Source organism: Gadus macrocephalus, chromosome 15, assembly GCF_031168955.1.
Source record: "Gadus macrocephalus chromosome 15, ASM3116895v1".
NCBI lineage: Eukaryota > Metazoa > Chordata > Actinopteri > Gadiformes > Gadidae > Gadus > Gadus macrocephalus.
Window position 1 is genome coordinate 4981064 of NC_082396.1, and position 17663 is coordinate 4998726.

The 17663-nt window shown below is 51.5% G+C and overlaps 1 protein-coding gene across 3 annotated transcripts in view; it reads right to left on the minus strand.

Moving 5' to 3' along the window:
• Positions 1–41: 41 nt before the first annotated feature.
• heatr5b (HEAT repeat containing 5B) overlaps positions 42–17663 on the minus strand; it is a 30070-nt gene continuing 12448 nt past the window's right edge. For all 3 annotated transcript variants that reach the window (XM_060072990.1, XM_060072988.1, XM_060072989.1), the window contains exons 19-36: positions 17061–17220; positions 16773–16962; positions 16400–16569; positions 15750–15891; positions 14771–14950; positions 13957–14220; positions 12438–12619; positions 12232–12300; positions 10029–10208; positions 9409–9661; positions 7640–7885; positions 6775–6902; positions 5524–5668; positions 4415–4690; positions 3512–3736; positions 2942–3093; positions 2474–2687; positions 42–1072 (exon numbers count right to left, since the gene is read on the minus strand). In XM_060072990.1, the coding sequence (XP_059928973.1) occupies positions 765–1072; positions 2474–2687; positions 2942–3093; positions 3512–3736; positions 4415–4690; positions 5524–5668; positions 6775–6902; positions 7640–7885; positions 9409–9661; positions 10029–10208; positions 12232–12300; positions 12438–12619; positions 13957–14220; positions 14771–14950; positions 15750–15891; positions 16400–16569; positions 16773–16962; positions 17061–17220 (3484 nt within the window). In that variant the 3' untranslated portion in view covers positions 42–764. The remainder of the gene's footprint in view (positions 1073–2473; positions 2688–2941; positions 3094–3511; positions 3737–4414; positions 4691–5523; positions 5669–6774; positions 6903–7639; positions 7886–9408; positions 9662–10028; positions 10209–12231; positions 12301–12437; positions 12620–13956; positions 14221–14770; positions 14951–15749; positions 15892–16399; positions 16570–16772; positions 16963–17060; positions 17221–17663) is intronic.

Here is a 17663-nt window from a genome sequence, read left to right on the forward strand (position 1 = left end):
TGAACCGAAAGTGAGAAAGGATTATTAAGGGTCAAACAAGCTTTCATGTATTTGAAGGGAGTTTATTTTCTTCACGATTAAATCATAAGCAGAGAAAAATGTAAATTATTTTAACTTTTGTTATCCAATTTAAATTAAAGACACTGACTGACGTTAATTGTAAGTATCTAACATTAGGCAAGTGAATCGCATATGTACATCAGTAATTGGATTTCATAACTTCAAGTAGAACAGAACAAGTGAAAGTGTCAAACATATCAGCTGGCCTCATTCAGTGAACAATCTCGATTTAAAAGACAATGAACAAAATAAAAATATTTAAAATGAAATTGTAACTGGACTGCCATTAAAATGTTAATTTATAACTATGTCTAACAATGGCTTGGTTGACATTTAACTGCTGGGCATCCAGGAAAAAAAACAACACAATCGTACTGAAGAAAAAATATTTGATTGTGTCCCTTTATGCATGTGCATTGTGTGAAAAAGTACATTCTAACAGAAATCTGTCAACATTCAGTCAGTAGACAGTAAACATTCAAATACCCTTTAATAATGGCCATCACATGAGAATACATTAATCAAAAGAGCCCACTTCAAGAGAAACGACGGTCAGAATGTAGCTTTACAATATACAAATAAACCGGATAGAGGCTTGTAATCGATATGGAAAATATACACCAGCCAAAAATAAAACACACATTTCCAAGCAAACAAAACACACACATACACACACAAAGACAAAAAGGCCATCTCCAGAGTGTCTAGAAGAAGCTGGTCTTCAGCTTGATGGTGGGCGCGGCCTGCACGGCGGGCTGGGCCAATCGGGCGGCCTCGCGGGCCTTACTGCTGGCCTGGTTGGCCCTGATGGCCGACTCCAGCCGGGTCTTGAGCTCGGGCGCCGCCCCGATCACCGTCTTGAAGGCGGCGGGGTAGAGCGGCCCGATGCGCATCAGGTTCTGCAGGGCGAAGTCGTGTAGCCCGCTGGAGGCCGGCGCCGCCTGGGCCATGGTGTTCTCGTCCAGCAGGTAGGAGATCAGGGTGGGGACCAGTAGAGCCAGCAGCTGGACCCCTGGAGGGCGGGTGGGGACGGAGAGAGGGCCGTTCGGTCTACTGCGCATTGGTTCGTTCGTTCAAGCCCTGGCTGTCTGGCGTTTACATTTTGAAATCAATGTTTGAAATCGTATATATTGAAGTTCTGTTTGTTTAAACAAATTTGACACACAGATTGTCAATATATGCATACAGATTAGTAATGTACACAGAGATTGTCAATCAGTTCACACGCGGATTGGCCATGTATTTGCACAGATGACAAAAACGTACACACAGCTTTAAAATGCCCTTCTGTTCAAACAAATAACGGAGAGAAATCGACAACCCTATATATAATATACTAATATCTGTTCTGAATGGCCCCACATACCCTTGTGTAACTCGCTATAGTAACACGCTTGATTCACAAATGTTGCAAATGTTCACTGAGCTACTTGATCATCGTGATGATCACATGATCTGTCAATACATTATAAGCAGAACAACCACAACAACAACAACTCAAAGCTTTGAAATAGAATCGTTCCGACACCGATACCAGCATCGGAAATTCCTTCATCCTCCATTCAAGCTACCAAGTCAGAAAAACATAGATGCTCGCGCTTCACTACAAGAATGCAAATGTGCTATTTTGATTATAGATTATAAATGTAAATTGTCGACAGATAGTGAACCGACTATATATTGCTGTCATCGTAATGGCGCGTTTCCACTGCAGGGTGCGGAACGGATCGGATAGGTGCGGATCGGGTCGCGTTTCCACCACCAAAAGTGGGCGTGACCCGGACTTAGCCGTACCCGTTTTGGCCTCGTTTTCAGGACTCCTCCGTTGGGGTACTGAAAACGAGACGAGACGCCTGAAAGGGTCCCGGGAAATTCTAGCTACACACCCCCTCCGTTGATTGGTCGACAGAATCATCACTTCCAGGTGACGTGGGGATAAAAACAAGCAAACAGTAGCCTCAAGGTATTATTCTTTACAATTAACATGTCGCGTAAAACGCTTGCTTGGGCGAACAAGGAGGTGGAGATGTTTGTCTGCATTCTTGAGGAGGAAGACGTTGTTTACAATGTTTACGTAGCTGCCGCGGCGATCGACATCCGGCCTACCACAAAGGGTACTGTCGGCAGTGGAAACGCGACCTCGGAACTGAGCTTGGCTATACCGCCCCCTCCCTACCGCACCTTTGCGATCCGATCCGTTCCGCACCCTGCAGTGGAAACGCGGCATAAGAGAACCCTTCAATAAGAACAAGTGCTATCAGTAGTTACAATGGTAGACGCTGTATGGGTATGCTGTATACTCGGTATCGGCCGATACTCAAGTTCAGGAATCGGAACCGCGGAGGTAACAATGTGATGGGAAAAATCTCTACTTTAAAAAGGAGGCGACCGTTACCCATGGGAGTGCACTTACGGTTCTGCTCCTCCCCCATGCCCACCAGGTTCTCCAGGACCCTGATGCCCTCCTGGACGGCCTGCAGTTCCCCGGCGGAGCCCGGTCGGCTGCGCTCCACCGCCTTCAGCTTCTCCACCATCAGGGGCGCCAGGGCGTGGATGTAGGGGGTGGCCAGCGCCCGGCTGGGGTGCTGGAACACCGACAGCAACAGCTGGTAACACCGCGTCTGGACCTGTCACAGTAAGACACAGACACAGACCGACACACACACACACACACACACACACACACACACACACACACACACACACACACACACACACACACACACACACACACACACACACACACACACACACACACACACACACACTAAATTGAGTCAGGTGTGGAGATCATTGCCAACACAGTGTCAGCCCCCCCCCCCCCCCTGCCCGGTGTGACGGGGTGGCGTCCGTGTGGGGGGGGGGGGGGGGGGTCCCTCACCATGGGGTCGCTGGAGTTCAGGGCGTTCTTGAAGCGGTCGATGCAGCCCTTCTGCAGGACGGTCACCCCCACCAGCTCGCTGCTGGCGGACAGCATGAAGAGGGTGATGGCCGTCAACATGCTGACCTCGTCCATGTCGGGCCTGGAGTCATCTGAGGAACACACATGAACCACAACAATCACTCCCATGTGTAAAATATGCAGCGCTGGTTATATTGTGTGATGCTTGAGATAAAAGCATCTTAGTAAACGAGGAAGGAACACTGCATTTCTGTTGCGTGTTTCTAACCAGTGGCCACTCAAAGCGCTTTACAATATTACCTAACATTCGCCTATTCATACACTATTCACACACTGACAGCGGTATCAACCATGCAAGGCGACGGCCCGCTCGTCGGGAGCTGTTAGGGTGAGGTTTCTTGCTCAGGGACACCTCGACACTCGAATTAGCATCCTTCTGGTTACCAGCCAACCCGCCAACTACCTCCTGAGCCACATGCCGCCTAGAATTGCCACCCTCTACCAGCTGAGCAGTACGCCGCGGGGTACTGCTCTGCGTTCTCTACCCACCGGGCTGGGAGTACTCGAGCACGGAGGCCAGGCTGCTCCGGACGAGGCTGGTCCACTGGGTCTGGGTGCTGTCGGCCCGCGCCAGGGGGGAGGTGATGATGGTCTTGAGGCCCTGCAGGGCGGCGGACACCGGCATGGGCACCGAGAGGTCGGCGTTCTTCAGCGCCGTCTCCCGCAGCACGCCGGTGATGAGGAAGAGCGCGGTGGGCAGGATGGTCATGCTCCCTGAGAGGGGGGGGGGGGGGAAGAAAAGAAAGAAAGAAAAAAAAAAAGAGAGAGAGAGAGAGAGAGAGAGAATTACCGCTAGAATGTTGACTTGATGAAAACATTTGTGTCTCTTAATCGTTAAACAATGCCTACACAAACTCGGCCACGTCCACACCCAAACAAACACAATAGGCTAGCCAGTCCAACAGCCTTCCAAGCAGACTTTTGTCTGCCAAATCAAGTCTAGTCAGTCGGACGATCTTGTATTTATGTTTTAGTTGTAGTGGTGTAGTGTAGTGCATGTGTGTGTGTTCGGGTCTGTGTGTGACTGTGCATTCTGGTGTGTGTGTGTGTGTGTGTGTGTGTGTGTGTGTGTGTGTGTGTGTGTGTGTGTGTGTGTGTGTGTGTGTGTGTGTGTGTGTGTGTGTGTGTGTGTGTGTGTGTGTGTGTGTGTGTGTGTGTGCAGGCTCCGGGCCTTGTGACTGCATGCGCGTTTCCGACTGTACGTGCGAGCGGGCTTCACACAGTATGTGCGTGTGTGACCGTGTGTGTGTGTGCGTGTGTTCTGGAGTGTGCGTCTGTCTATCCGTGTGTCTGTGTGTGTGTGTGTGTGTGTGTGTGTGCAGGCTCCGGGCCTTGTGACCGCATGCGCGTTTCCGACTGTACGTGCAGTGTGGGCGGGGCTCCGGGCCTCACCCGCCGGGGTGCAGAGCGAGGGCAGCTCAGCCAGGATGGACACGGTGTTGGCCACCAGGCAGGCGCTCTCCCCGGGCAGCCGCTGGGGCCTCAGGGCGGCGTGGCTGGGGGACTCCTTCACCCGCGTGTTGAGCTGGGGCAGGTGGCGCACCAGGATGAACACCAGCAGCTCCATGGCGGCGAACACCAGCGACTTGCCCGGCACCAGCTCCCCCGTCTCGCCCCCCTCTCCCAGGACCGTGGGCGGGCAGTCCTTCTCCCCCTCGTCCTCTTTGCCTGAAGAGGAGAAGGTAACGCACTCTAGTGGAGCTCCATATAGAGACGATGTACCGGCACCCTGCAAGAGGATGCTGTAGCAAAACAAACAAACGCGTCTTTAGCCTTTTTGTGTTTGTGTTCTGACGGTCTGTCTGTCTGTCTGTCTGTCTGTCTGACGGTCTGTCTGACGGTCTGTCTGTCTGTCTGTCTGTCGGTCTGTCTGTCTGTCTGTCTGTCGGTCTGTCTGTCGGTCTGTCGGTCTGTCTGTCGGTCTGTCTGTCGGTCTGTCTGTCTGTAGGTCTGTCTGTCTGTCTGTCTGTAGGTCTGTCTGTCTGTCTGTAGGTCTGTCTGTCTGTCTGTAGGTCTGTCTGTCTGTCTGTCTGTCTGTCGGTCTGTCTGTCGGTCTGTCTGTCTGTAGGTCTGTCTGTCTGTCTGTCTGTAGGTCTGTCTGTCTGTCTGTAGGTCTGTCTGTCTGTCTGTAGGTCTGTCTGTCTGTCTGTAGGTCTGTCTGTCTGTCGGTCTGTAGGTCTGTCTGTCTGTAGGTCTGTCTGTCTGTAGGTCTGTAGGTCTGTCTGTCTGTCTGTCTGTCTGTCTGTCTGTCTGTCTGACGGTCTGACGGTCTGACTGTCTGTCTGTCTGTCTGTCTGTCTGTCTGTCTGTCTGTCTGTCTGTCTGTCTGTCTGTCTGTCTGTCTGTCTGTCTGTCTGTCAGTCGGTCTGTCGGTCGGTCTGTCTGACGGTCTGTCTGACGGTCTGTCTGTCTGATGGTCTGTCTGCCTGTCTGTCTGTCTGTCTGATGGTCGGTCTGTGTCTGTCTGTCTGCCTGTCTGTCTGCCTGTCTGTCTGTCTGACCCAGCTGGGTCCTCTTCTCTTGGAGGTGCTCCACGGCGGCCCTGATGGTCTCCTGGACCACGGCGGTGACCTGCAGCTGCACGGCGGGGGGGTCCCGGGTCAGCAGCAGGCGGTGGAGGACGTTGAGCAGCTCCACGGCCAGCAGCTGGGGAACAGGCACACGTCCATTGGTATAGACCCAGAGTAGGGCTGGGCGATGAGTCGAATTTAGATCGCCGTTTCGATTTTAGCGTCAAATGATCACAAAATTAACATAATTGAGCTGTTTGATTTTATTTTATTTTTTTTTCCTTTTATGATTTATAGAAAGGGCAGAACAGCTGATACATATCTATATATTATTTTAGAACGGTACACTTTCTTTTTGACCATTTTGTGTATTTTTTTTAAGCAAAATTTCAAAGTTCTCAGTTAAAAAGTTTTTTTTGGGAGAGACATGCTGAATAAATACATCATGTTGTCAAACTCAAAAATAATCGTTTGAATAATCGTGATTTCAACGTTGACCGAAATAATCGTGACTATGATTTTTCCCATAATCCAGGAGCCCTAACCCAGAGTCTATATTAATGACCCAGAGTCTGCCTTCGCCACAGAGCGGAAAGATCCAAAACTCGTAGCGGTTGTCAGGATAGGATGGCAGGTGAAGGGGGGGGGGGGGGGGGGGGGGACATTCGAGAAGGAGGGGAATAGAGGATGTAGGTGCGACCGTATGCAATTATTTTGAGTAGTTGGCAACAATACGAGGGAGGTCCATTAAAACCCAATTAATTGATTAGAAGTTTAATTTTAAGTACCGGTACTTCCTAGTAATTGCTAGAGAGTGGAAAGAAACAACTTTTATTCTCCTTTCCGAAGATACATCCGTGAAAGTCGACTAGAATGTTGTCAGAGTACATTATGCTCCCGGAGGTCGAAATGCGTTTCAGAGCCCTACACTCTATAACTCTAATCCCCCCCTGGCCCAGCTCCAACGGGCCACCGCCGGTAGCAAGCAACGCTTCTATAACTCTAAAAATGGATTAACTGTGCAAATGTATATAGACCGCAAGAAGACTAAGCTCTTAGACTGTAAAACGATACATACTGTACTGTTCAAGAAGCTGCAGGAAAACCCAAGGAGTTTCACGTAGCACCGTCTCTAATGTGTTCTGCATGGCAATTATCTCTCCTTCTGAAAGCTGATCTTTCCAGAGCTGCCCTTGACTGGTGTCCATGCATGCTGTAACGCTCTGGACCCCGAGCCCGTACCTGGTCCTCTGCGATGTGCGTCTTGGCGCACGGCGAGTCCAGCAGGGTGCACAGGCCCTGCAGGCACGACGTCACGTTCTCGATGGGCTCCTCGGCGCGTGGGAAGCAGAGGAACTCGATGCTGACGCCTGCGAGTGGAGACGACACAGAGGGTCAGACACCAGAAGGACGTCTGGTGTTAGGCGTGAATACATGATGAGCTTTCAGCCGTTATTCGTGCCGGCGGTGGAAATGTGTTCCGCTGGAGTCCGGCGTTGCAGCTCAACTCGGTGTTGACGCTTCTTGGGATTCTTTCACCCCTTGAAGTCGCCCCCAAAGTTCAAACTGTTGCAACTTTGACCTGGTTGACGGCTACCCGTCGAAGTGCGTCCAATCAGATTACCGCTTGTGTGACATTCTGAAACAGAAACTGAACCTAAACGCCAACAGCCTTCTTGATGCCTCAACCTTAATACAGAGCGAAAATCTGTTCCCAACAACAAAACTAGAGCCAGTGAATTGCTGGATGCATGCATGTATTTTTTGGATTGTTGATATGAATGTACCAATTAATATCAACTTAATAAGGGTTGGTATCAATGTAGAATCTAGATCCCTCCGTAATCTTACAATTATGTGGAATGTGTGTTTCATTGAAATACCGAGAGGCACAAGGTTGATGAAGCTTCTGGTATCCATTCCGGAATGAACCTCTCCACAGCTCTATTTTAAGATCAGATACCAGACATCAAAGCATGCCAGTGTGTGTGTGTGTGTGTGTGTGTGTGTGTGTGTGTGTGTGTGTGTGTGTGTGTGTGTGTGTGTGTGTGTGTGTGTGTGTGTGTGTGTGTGTGTGTGTGTGTGTGTGTGTGTTGTGTCTCTTTACCCAGCATGAGATGCATTCTGTCCTTGACCAGGTCCTCGAAGCTCTTGGGGGCCACGGCGGAGGAGGCCCCCTTGGGGAAGAACCCAGGGGCCTTGGTGGGGTCCGGCGGGGGCTCGATGGGCTCCTGTCCGGCCCCGAAGCCCGTGCTCCTCAGCCAGAGGGCCACGGCGTGCAGCACGGGCGCCCAGGAGCCCCGGTAGTGGATGCGGGCCGTGTCGATGGTCTCTGGGGTGTAGAAGGCCCCGCCTGCAGCCACACACCCCAACAGCAGACAGGCCCCGGGGGGTTTAGTAAATACAAGGTAAATGGACTGCATTTATATTAGGGATGCACCGAAATGAAAATTCTTGGCCGAAACCGAAACCGAATATACTGAAACAGTTGGCTGAAGGCCGAAACCGAATACCGAATGTGGCTCTTAATGTTTTTCATTCATTTTGCTTTAATATTTCACCATTGCATAAATCAAACAATTAAATGTCCTTTATAAACTTTTTTGTCTTGCTTTTCTATAAAATAAATCAATTACAAATTTGATACAAAATATTCATTCAATTAATGAATGTTTTCTAACATTCCAGCAGACATTATAGCAAGAATTTAAGAACAATGTTTTGGGCCATTTTCGGCCGAACATGTTCGGTGGCCGAATATTCGGTGCATCCCTAATTTATATAATGCTTTCCTTACCAGTGGACCCCTCGAAGCGCTTTCTTAACATTGCCTTACATTCACCAATTCATGCACACAGTCACACACCGACGGCGGTGTCAACAATGCAAGACCACCGCCAGCTCGTTGGGAGCAGTCAGGGTGAGGCGTCTTGCTCAGGGACACCTCAACACTCCGAGCAAAGGATCGGAATAGCAACCTCCTGGTTACCAGCCAACCCGCTCTACCTCCGGAGCCACGCACTGCCACATTTAGTGATGGACTTCAAACGAACAAGGGTGTCTGATTATAGCACGGTCGTTCCCTTGGAGTCCGGCTCGCGTTTTTTTGCATGATCAAAAAGCACAGGGTTGTGTGATCAGCTGTCGGGTTGTTATTTGCACAGGTCAGTGCGTTCACGGGCGGAATGAAATAATTAGTGATTAAAGACTAAGCGAGTGTGGAAGAGGGGGTGTTAAATGTACACTCGGCTTGATTCACACCTTGGCATCTCTACCGCACTCTCAAATCGAATCAATAGCACAGTCAAAAGGGCAAGGCACTCCCGGAGTACACCGAGAGAACTAGACGACACGCTTTATGCAAATATGTAATGAGGAAACGCGACGGACAGGGGGTATAATAATAATAATGATAATACATTTAATTTAGAGGCGCCTTTCAAGGCACCCAAGGTCACCTTACATAGCATAAAGTTATCATAAATCGTTTAAAAACAAGACATTGTGGAAAAATAATAATAATAAATAAATAAATAAATAAAACAAAGACAAAACAAACAAACAATCAAGACAGTGATCAGTTAGACGTTGTGTGCGAGTTTGAACAGGTGAGTTTTGAGTTGTGACTTGAAGGTTGTAAGGGTGTCTGACTGTTTTATGTGTGGGGGGAGGGAGTTCCAGAGCCTGGGTGCTGAACAGCTGAATGACCGGGCACCCATTGTAGTGAGTCGTGATGTGGGGATACATAGTAGTCCAGCAGAGGTTGAGCGGAGGGAGCGGGAGGGAGTGTATTCTTGGAGGAGGTCGCAGATGTATGGGAGCCCGGGATTCATTGGGTGTGCGGTGGGCGACGGCCTAGGGGGACGGAGGCGGTACCTTCAGGGGGCAGCTGGCTGGAGAACTCGGCGGGCAGCGTGAGCAGAGCGTAGTCCTGCAGCATGGCCAGCCACAGCCGGCTGAGAGAGGGCAGCTCGGGCTGCACCAGGCTGATCAGGCTGTCTGGGGGCAGCACCGCCCCCCCTAGGTCCTCCTCCTCGTCGTCCTCGTCTTCCTCGCCTCCGCCGACACGCGCCGGCGGCTCTGGCTTGGACTCCGCCTCCTTCTTGATCTTCATGGCCACCACGTACACCTGGAGGGGGAGGCAGGGGCCGTTAAGACATCCTGCAGGTAAGCTGGTGTCGGCATCAGAGATCGAACACAGCACTCTTTCGAATGGATGCCAAACAACATAGCCGCTATTGAGGCTAGTGTTGTACAGGCATGTGTATCTCAAGTGTATGTGTGTGTATGCCAGGTGTTTATGTGCATGGCTGCTGTGTGTGTGTTTGCATGCCAGGTGTGTGTTTGCATGCCGTGCGCGCGCGCGCGTGTGCGTGTGTGTCTTTGTCTTTGCGTGTGTGTTACTGCATGTATGTGCCTGCCAGGTGCGCGTCTGCCCGTGCCTGTGCATGCGTGTGCGTGCGTGCGTGCGTGCGTGTGTGCGTGCAGACTCTGACCTCAGCCCAGGCCTTGAGCACAGCCAGCTTCTCCATGGTGGTGGCGCTCTCGCTGTACAGCTGGCTGGACGAGCCCGTCCCCGCCTGCACCTTGTCCAGCGAGGACACCAGCAGGGTGTGGACGCGCCGCAGGTCGTTGAGGTCGCTGACCACGCCGCTGCCGATCCACGTGCTGCACACCTGTCAATCACACGCGTCACGATCCTCCTCCTCATCCGAACGAGGTGACAGATGCACGATTTTTTATTTTAAAGAATGATCCATTTATTTATTTTAATGCATCATTAAAATAATAAATACATGTTGTTGGTTACAAATTGTATAAACTATAAAAAAAATGAAATGGTCATGAGATCTCATGACCTTTTCATTTTTTATAGTTTAAACAATTTGTAACCTACAACATATTTTTATTATTTTATTGATGCAGATCCTTCTCATAAAATGTATTCCGAGCTTCAATATTAACAAAATGGTTCTGGGCAACAAGTTGACCTAAAGGGTTATATTATGCACCACTAAATTATATTTATTGACGTACATTGGTGTAGTTATATTATATATATATACATAAATAATCAAAAATTCAGGGAAAAATAAAGCTTGCTGTGCATCAATCTCACTACACTGACACTAACGCTGTACAACACTGGGAGTCACAACGTTTAATTGAGCTATTTCTGCTGCCTGTTTGGCTGCCAATTTAGGACGAAAGCAGGAAGTAGAACTTGGCAAAGGGGGATCTCTGGATCTCTAGATAAGTAGTTTTAGGGTTGACCCAAACCTCACCAGTGGGAGACAGAGGACATGCTTCCTAAAGTAACGGCCACTGGTGAGGAATCGACTGTATGGCTGGCTGGATGACTGGCTGGATGACTGGCTGTATGGCTGGCTGTATGGCTGGCTGTATGGCTGGCTGGCTGTATGGCTGGCTGGCTGTATGGCTGGCTGGCTGGCTGTATGGCTGGCTGGCTGTATGGCTGGCTGTATGGCTGGCTGTATGACTGGCTGTATGGCTGGCTGTATGACTGGCTATATGGCTGGCTGTATGGCTGGCTGTATGGCTGGCTGGCTGTATGGCTGGCTGTTTGGCTGGCTGGCTGTATGACTGGCTGTATGGCTGGCTGGCTGTATGGCTGACTGTATGGCTGGCTGGCTGGCTGTATGGCTGGCTGGCTGGCTGTATGGCTGGCTGTATGGCTGGCTGTATGGCTGGCTGGCTGGCTGTATGGCTGGCTGGCTGTATGGCTGGCTGTATGGCTGGCTGGCTGTATGACTGGCTGGCCGGCTGTATGGCCGGCTGGCTGGCTGTATGGCTGGCTGGCTGGCTGTATGGCTGGCTGTATGGCCGGCTGGCTGGCTGTATGGCTGGCTGGCTGGCTGTATGGCCGGCTGGCTGGCTGTATGGCTGGCTGTATGGCTGGCTGTATGGCTGGCTGTATGCTCTCCATCAGCTTCCCAGAGCCACGTCTCCCTGCCTGCCGTTGTATTATGCATGTAAAGCTGCCCGACGCTTCGATGCATCTCTTTCTATAGCGGCCGGTGGGCGTGCTGCCAATCCCCCCTCTGGGAAAATGCTGTGTTAAAAATGGCAGAGTGAGTCACTCTGTACAGTGTAAGGAAGGGAACACTCGAAATAAAGCAAAGGGGTCAAGCTCAGACACACACACACACACACACACACACACACACACACACACACACACACACACACACACACACACACACACACACACACACACACACACACACACACACACACACACACACACACACACACAAAGAGAGTCAGAGAGTCAGAGAGCGAGAGAGAGAGAGCCAGCGAGAGAGAGAGAGAGAGCCAGCGAGAGAGAGAGAGAGAGCCAGCGAGAGAGAGAGAGCCAGCGAGAGAGAGAGAACCAGGAGAGGCAGGGGAAACCTTTAAAGTGAAGTGCTACATCCTCCGCACAACAGCCTTTGCTGCCAGAGCACCGGCACAATCAGCTTCCAACGGTGACGATGACTCACTATGCAGTGTTCGGCACTATGCAATTTGCAATTCGGGAGTGCTACTGTGGACCCATACAGTCGAAGCACTAATGCCTACCGCTGTATGCAGACGACAGGTCTATTTAGTTTGCCTCATGCCGCTAACGCGCCGGGCGAATACATGAAGGACACGTCAGCGAGAGTTGAGGGAGTTCCTCCATCGGGTGCGACTTACCTGGCATGCTTTGGCCGTTATGTCGGACGGGGTGTCTGGAGAAAAGGCAGGTCTGAGGGCCGCTCCGACCTGCAGGATTGTGCAATTAGTGGTGAGCCTTGAAGCTGCAACTGTTGCAGTTGTTTTTACAAGAGTAGAGCTGCTTTGCAAACAGTTCAAATCTGTAACGTATGCAGAATGTTTCACCGAGCCTGCGAGTGACTCACGTTGGCCTGGTATTGCTCCAGGATAACGTGTCCGGGGAACTCGGGCTCTGGCGCCGTGGCAAACTTCTTGATGATGTCCTCCAGGGCCTGCAGGCCGGCCATCCTCAGCTGGTTGCTGTGGTCCGTGGCCGCCATGAAGGCCATGCGGATCAGGTCTGACAGGTGGAGTACCAGCAGGTCTCCTGCACCCCGGGGGACACATGGGAGAAACCACAGGGGGTACAGGGAGAGAGGGAGAGGCAGAAGGAGAGAGAGAGAGAGAGAGAGAGAGAGAGAGAGAGAGAGAGAGAGAGAGAGAGAGACAGAGACAGAGACAGAGACAGAGACAGAGACAGAGAGAGGCAGAGACAGAGGCAGAGACAGAGGCAGAGAGAGAGAGAGAGAGAGAGAGAGAGAGAGAGAGGCAGAGAGGCAGAGAGAGAGAGAGAGAGAGAGAGAGAAAAAAAAGAGAGAAAGACAGAAAGGGAGAGAGAAAAAAAAGAGAGAAAGACAGAGAAAGGGAGAGAGACACAAAGAGAGAGTTAGAGAGAGAAGCATATTTGAAACTCACTGGATCAAAGGCCTTTGACCTTTAAGGGGGGTGGGCGGGGGGGATAATTGAGAACATTTCATAAAGGACAGATACACCGGCGTACAGAGTGGCTCGTTCACAGGGAGCATTTATTTTTAGCCGTTGCGTTGGAGTGTACCAATCTTATGTAAACGCCGGCTCCTCTCTCTGACAGCATGAGCAGCCTTACTCATCATCACTAGGCTAGCCTGGCTCCACCGTTACATTCTGAAACGCCGAGGAAGAGCCAGGGTGGCCTCTTCCACCACTGATGGCAGAAAACCCCCAAAAACAGTGTTTTCAAAATGAGCTAACCTTCAGACCAGACGAGTCGCCTTGAAGCATTCCCCCCCCCCCCCCCCCCCCAGAAATCGTGCAGTAGAACCAAAAGTACACTTCGACACATTCAACTGGAGGAAACCAATTACAAGGGGGAGCCCTTCTCCTACAAATTGGACTATTCTTTAGTTCTCCCAGAGAAAGGAGAGGAAACTAATGAGCCGTCACCGAGTGAGGGGAAACAGCAGGTGACAAATCACAAAAACCCAGTAAGGCTCCAGGGGTACCGGAGCCAGGCTGTCTGGTGACGGGGGGGCGGACGGGGACGGGACGGGGACGGGACGGGACGGGACGGGCTGGGGGGGGGATGGTTTCGTTGAGGGATACCGGAGCCAAGCTGTCTGGTGACTAGGGCTGAACGATTTGGGGAAATAATCTAATTGTGATTATTTCGGACCAATATTGGGATTGGGATTGCGCTTTAGTACGCAAATTCTCTTTTTAAAAGTTCCTTACTTTCTGTACAATTCACTCTCGAAAACCTTTTTTTAAATCTCAGCCTTTAGGATTTGCAAATCGCATTTTATTACATTGCGTTGTTGGTTTGAATTAGATTAATCGAACAGCCCTATTGGTGACGGTGGTGGGGGGGGGGGGGGGGAGGGGAGACGGCGTTTCATTGAGGGGTACCTCTGGGGTTCTGCACTCTGAACGCGCGGGCGGCCGCCAGGTCGAAGTGGGCCTTGTTGGCGTTCTCGCAGAGCAGGATGATGCGGCACAGGCAGTCGGCGGCGAAGACGCGCGTGACCCAGCGCGGCGCCACCACCGAGGGCTTGGCCTTGTCGTCCTCCCCCAGACCCGTGAACATGATGTCGTCGTCCATCTCCGCGTCCTTCTTCTCCGCGTCCTCGTCGTCCCGGCTCGCGTTGAAGGTCACGGCGCCGCCTCCCACCTCTGTGGGGACGGGGGGCGGATGTTAGTTTTTTTTATTGTCATATAATGATTAGGGCTTCGTGCTTCTTTCCCTCTGCGTCGTCCGTCGGATTGATTCGACGGAGAAAGACACAAGATAGAGATCCAGGTCTAAATTTAAACTTGTGAAATCACTTCCCCCTTCCCTTTTCAATTTAAATCAATTTTAATCTGGCTTCTGATGTCAGCCCGTCTTTAAGCGTTACCCTTCTGGGCTATGCCGTTACTAATTGAATATGCGCTCGTTACAAATTGCATTATGTTCGGCTCAGTTGGTGCGAATCGCGCCGCGGCGTTCCCAGATTATAGAGTTATCACCAACCAAGATTTCTCCTGGCTGCGGGGACATTGGCCTTTCTGTGAGCACACAGACAGAAAATGTGTGAAGAGACCGCATACCCACATTGTGCATAAAAGGCCTACTCCCCACTGACCTTTGAAACCAAATCTAAGTGGAAGGAGGGCGATCAAAAAATGAAAACACTACCTCTCCTACATATCTCAACGAAAGCATTACTAACTAGTACTTCACCTGTGGTGGCGGCCAGCACGTCCTTGCACAGCTTCAACCAATGGGAGAGCTTCTCCACCGCCAGCGAGGACAGCATGTGGCCCAGGGTGTCGTGGATGTCAGCGCACAGCTTCCGGTCCGTCTCCCGGTCCAGCATGCCGAACAGAACCCCCTCCAGGCCCGTCTCCGTGATGTTGAGCTCTGGGCCGCGGGAGGGAGAGGGAAGGGAGGGGCACATAATCAGAGCATAGAGGGAACACGCCGTCACTCGCTGCCCCCTGTCAAGAGGGTCGGCCTCGCCTCAACGGTCCAGGGAGGGGGGGTGGGGGGGGGGTGGAGCCTCCAGATGGTGGAGGTCGGAGCTGGGGGAGGGCGAGCGGGGGGGGGAAGTGTGAGCGTGGATGCCAATAAGAGTCGGTGGCGGAGCAGACTCTCCGCTACGGCGTTCTTACACCTTTAAACTGCGAAGTTGGCCGAGAATAGCGTGAGCATTTGCACGGAAATTAAATTTAAAACACTCGCAAATCCCACGTTGATTTTATCATGATTATGTTGGATAAAGTCGGTTAGGCTTGAAGGTGCTGTAGTTAGATTTAACAGCTATTATTTTAGGGTGATTTGTTAGAAATAGCCCAGCCACTCTGCAGCTGTCAGTGAGTGAAATGCGCTGTGGCAATAAGGATTGTAATAATAATATCTGAGCAACTAATTTTGATTTTAGACCGCTCCAGGCACATTTCTGACCGTTCAAGGTATCTCTTCCCTGATTGGTTCAGAGACCTCCATCTGGCCTGTCGATCAAAAGTGCATGAATGCAAGACTCCTCTTGGGCAGAGGAACATAGTGAGCGAGGGAGCTGAGAGATAGGGGACTCCTCCTGGTTGTGTACCTTCAAAACCCTTCTCTTCAGCGCTCCCTCTTTAACTCTCGAATCTCACCTCCCGAGGCGTGTCGGTGTGTCCCCGCGGTGGCGGTAGCGTGAGGGCTCACTCGTACTCACTGATGCTGCCGCTGCTGTCCCCGGCCCTCTTGGCCAGGCTCATGGCGTAGGCGCAGACCTCGGCCGCCTCCCTCTGGGCCAGCTGCCTCAGACACGCCACCGCGGCGCGGCGCAGCAGCAGGTGAGAGCTGCACAGGTGGACCTGCGGGGGGGGGGCGCGGGGGGGTAAACGACGACTGAGTCACCCGAGATCAGGCCAATAGGCCGCTGAAGAATAAGTCCCGCCTCCGAGCGCTCCGGTTCCCTCGGCAACATTACATGGTGTTTTTGAATGATCGTGCAGAACAAACTCTGTAGGTGGCGAGGAAGTAAAAAGCTGCGTCTCGTTTTGAGCCACACACTTTTCCCCATCTAGTTTCCACTGTAGTTTTGGATTGTCGGTGCCGTTAAAGTAGCATTAATAATCGTTTACTACTTTAATGGCGCCGAAAATCTCTAAAAACCCAGTCGAAACTAGATGGAAAAGGTGTGTAGTTCAAAACGAGACACGGCTTTTACTTCTTCAACACCTACAGAGTTTGTAAAGTACGATCATTCAAAAAAAAAAAGTGATTTCCCAGAGACTTTTGACCGAGGGAACCAGGATCCTCGGAGGCTGGACTTATACTTGGAAGGGTCCATGGGCAGAAGGGTGCTGGGTGGATTCTTACGCAGAGGCAGGGCACCAGGCTGGACAGGTTGACGTGGCGCGGGGCGAACATGTGCAGCTGCTGGAGGCAGGAGATGGCGGCCGCCTGCACCAGGGAGTCCGAGTGGTCCTGCATGATGGCACAGCCCACCAGGCACGACGAGCGGATGGTGGAGATGGTGGCACCGTTGCCTGGAGAGACAAAACACTCAAGGGTTGAGGTCGGAAAATTACGGAATAGAGAAAATAAATCGAGTAGATAAGTGTCCCTGTTTATGTGGGTTGATTCACATTGCTTGAAAAAAAGAAAAGAAAAGGAGATCACACTGCCACCTGCTGGTCAAACTACCAAACAGCTCAACGTGAGCTCCCATTATATCAGGATGGCTGGTTACCCTGCAGCTCGGGGCCCACGGTGGTGATGAGGGCCCCCAGGCAGCGGCCCAGACACTGGTGCACCTCCGTGTGGGAGGGGGGCACGGTGAGCAGCAGGGTGAGCACCAGGGACAGGGTGGGCTCCACGTAGCCCCGGTACATCGGACCGCTGGAGTCCACGATCAGGGCCAGCGAGTGCAGGGACCAGGTCTGGAAACAATCAACAGAACAGCACATTTTAATGAAAGTGGGCCGATGGCGGGGGAACGATTCTTTGCTGGGACGCCGCCACCGCCGCCGCCGCCCACCTGGACTTCGTGGGAGGAGCCGTCCTGTGCCAGGGCCAGCAGGATGCTGACGCTGGTCTTGAGGTGCTGGCCCGAGCCGATGCCCCCCACGTAGCGGTGCAGGCAGCCCAGAGCCAGAGAGTGGCCCGTCCTGGACACCACGTCCCGGGCAGACTTCAGCCTGGAGGTGGGTGGAGTGGAGGGGGTCGGAAGGGCAAATTGAGAACATTAAAACGATAAGAAACAATACGATGGATCAAATTAAAAGTGGCTAAACCACATGAAATGAATGGTCATGATCAGACTGACGGAGTCGGAACACTTTCAACAGAGGTTATGTGTTCAATAATAGAGTATGGCCCTTGCGCTGGGGTGAGGGGAGGGAGCGGATTAGGGCACCGAGGAGGTAAGGGGCAGAGGAACACCTTGTTTAATGTTTCATTATCAAAATGATTCCACCGAAGAGAAACAGATTTGTGTATTTCTACAGTGGCCGGTCTTTGATTGGAAACCCTTACTTTTTATACTGTTTACTACAGGTTTGTGTATGCTTTTAATAGCCAATTACACGCTGACAGATCCCTGCCAACATGATTGGTCTAAAATAAATGTGAAGCAAAAGAA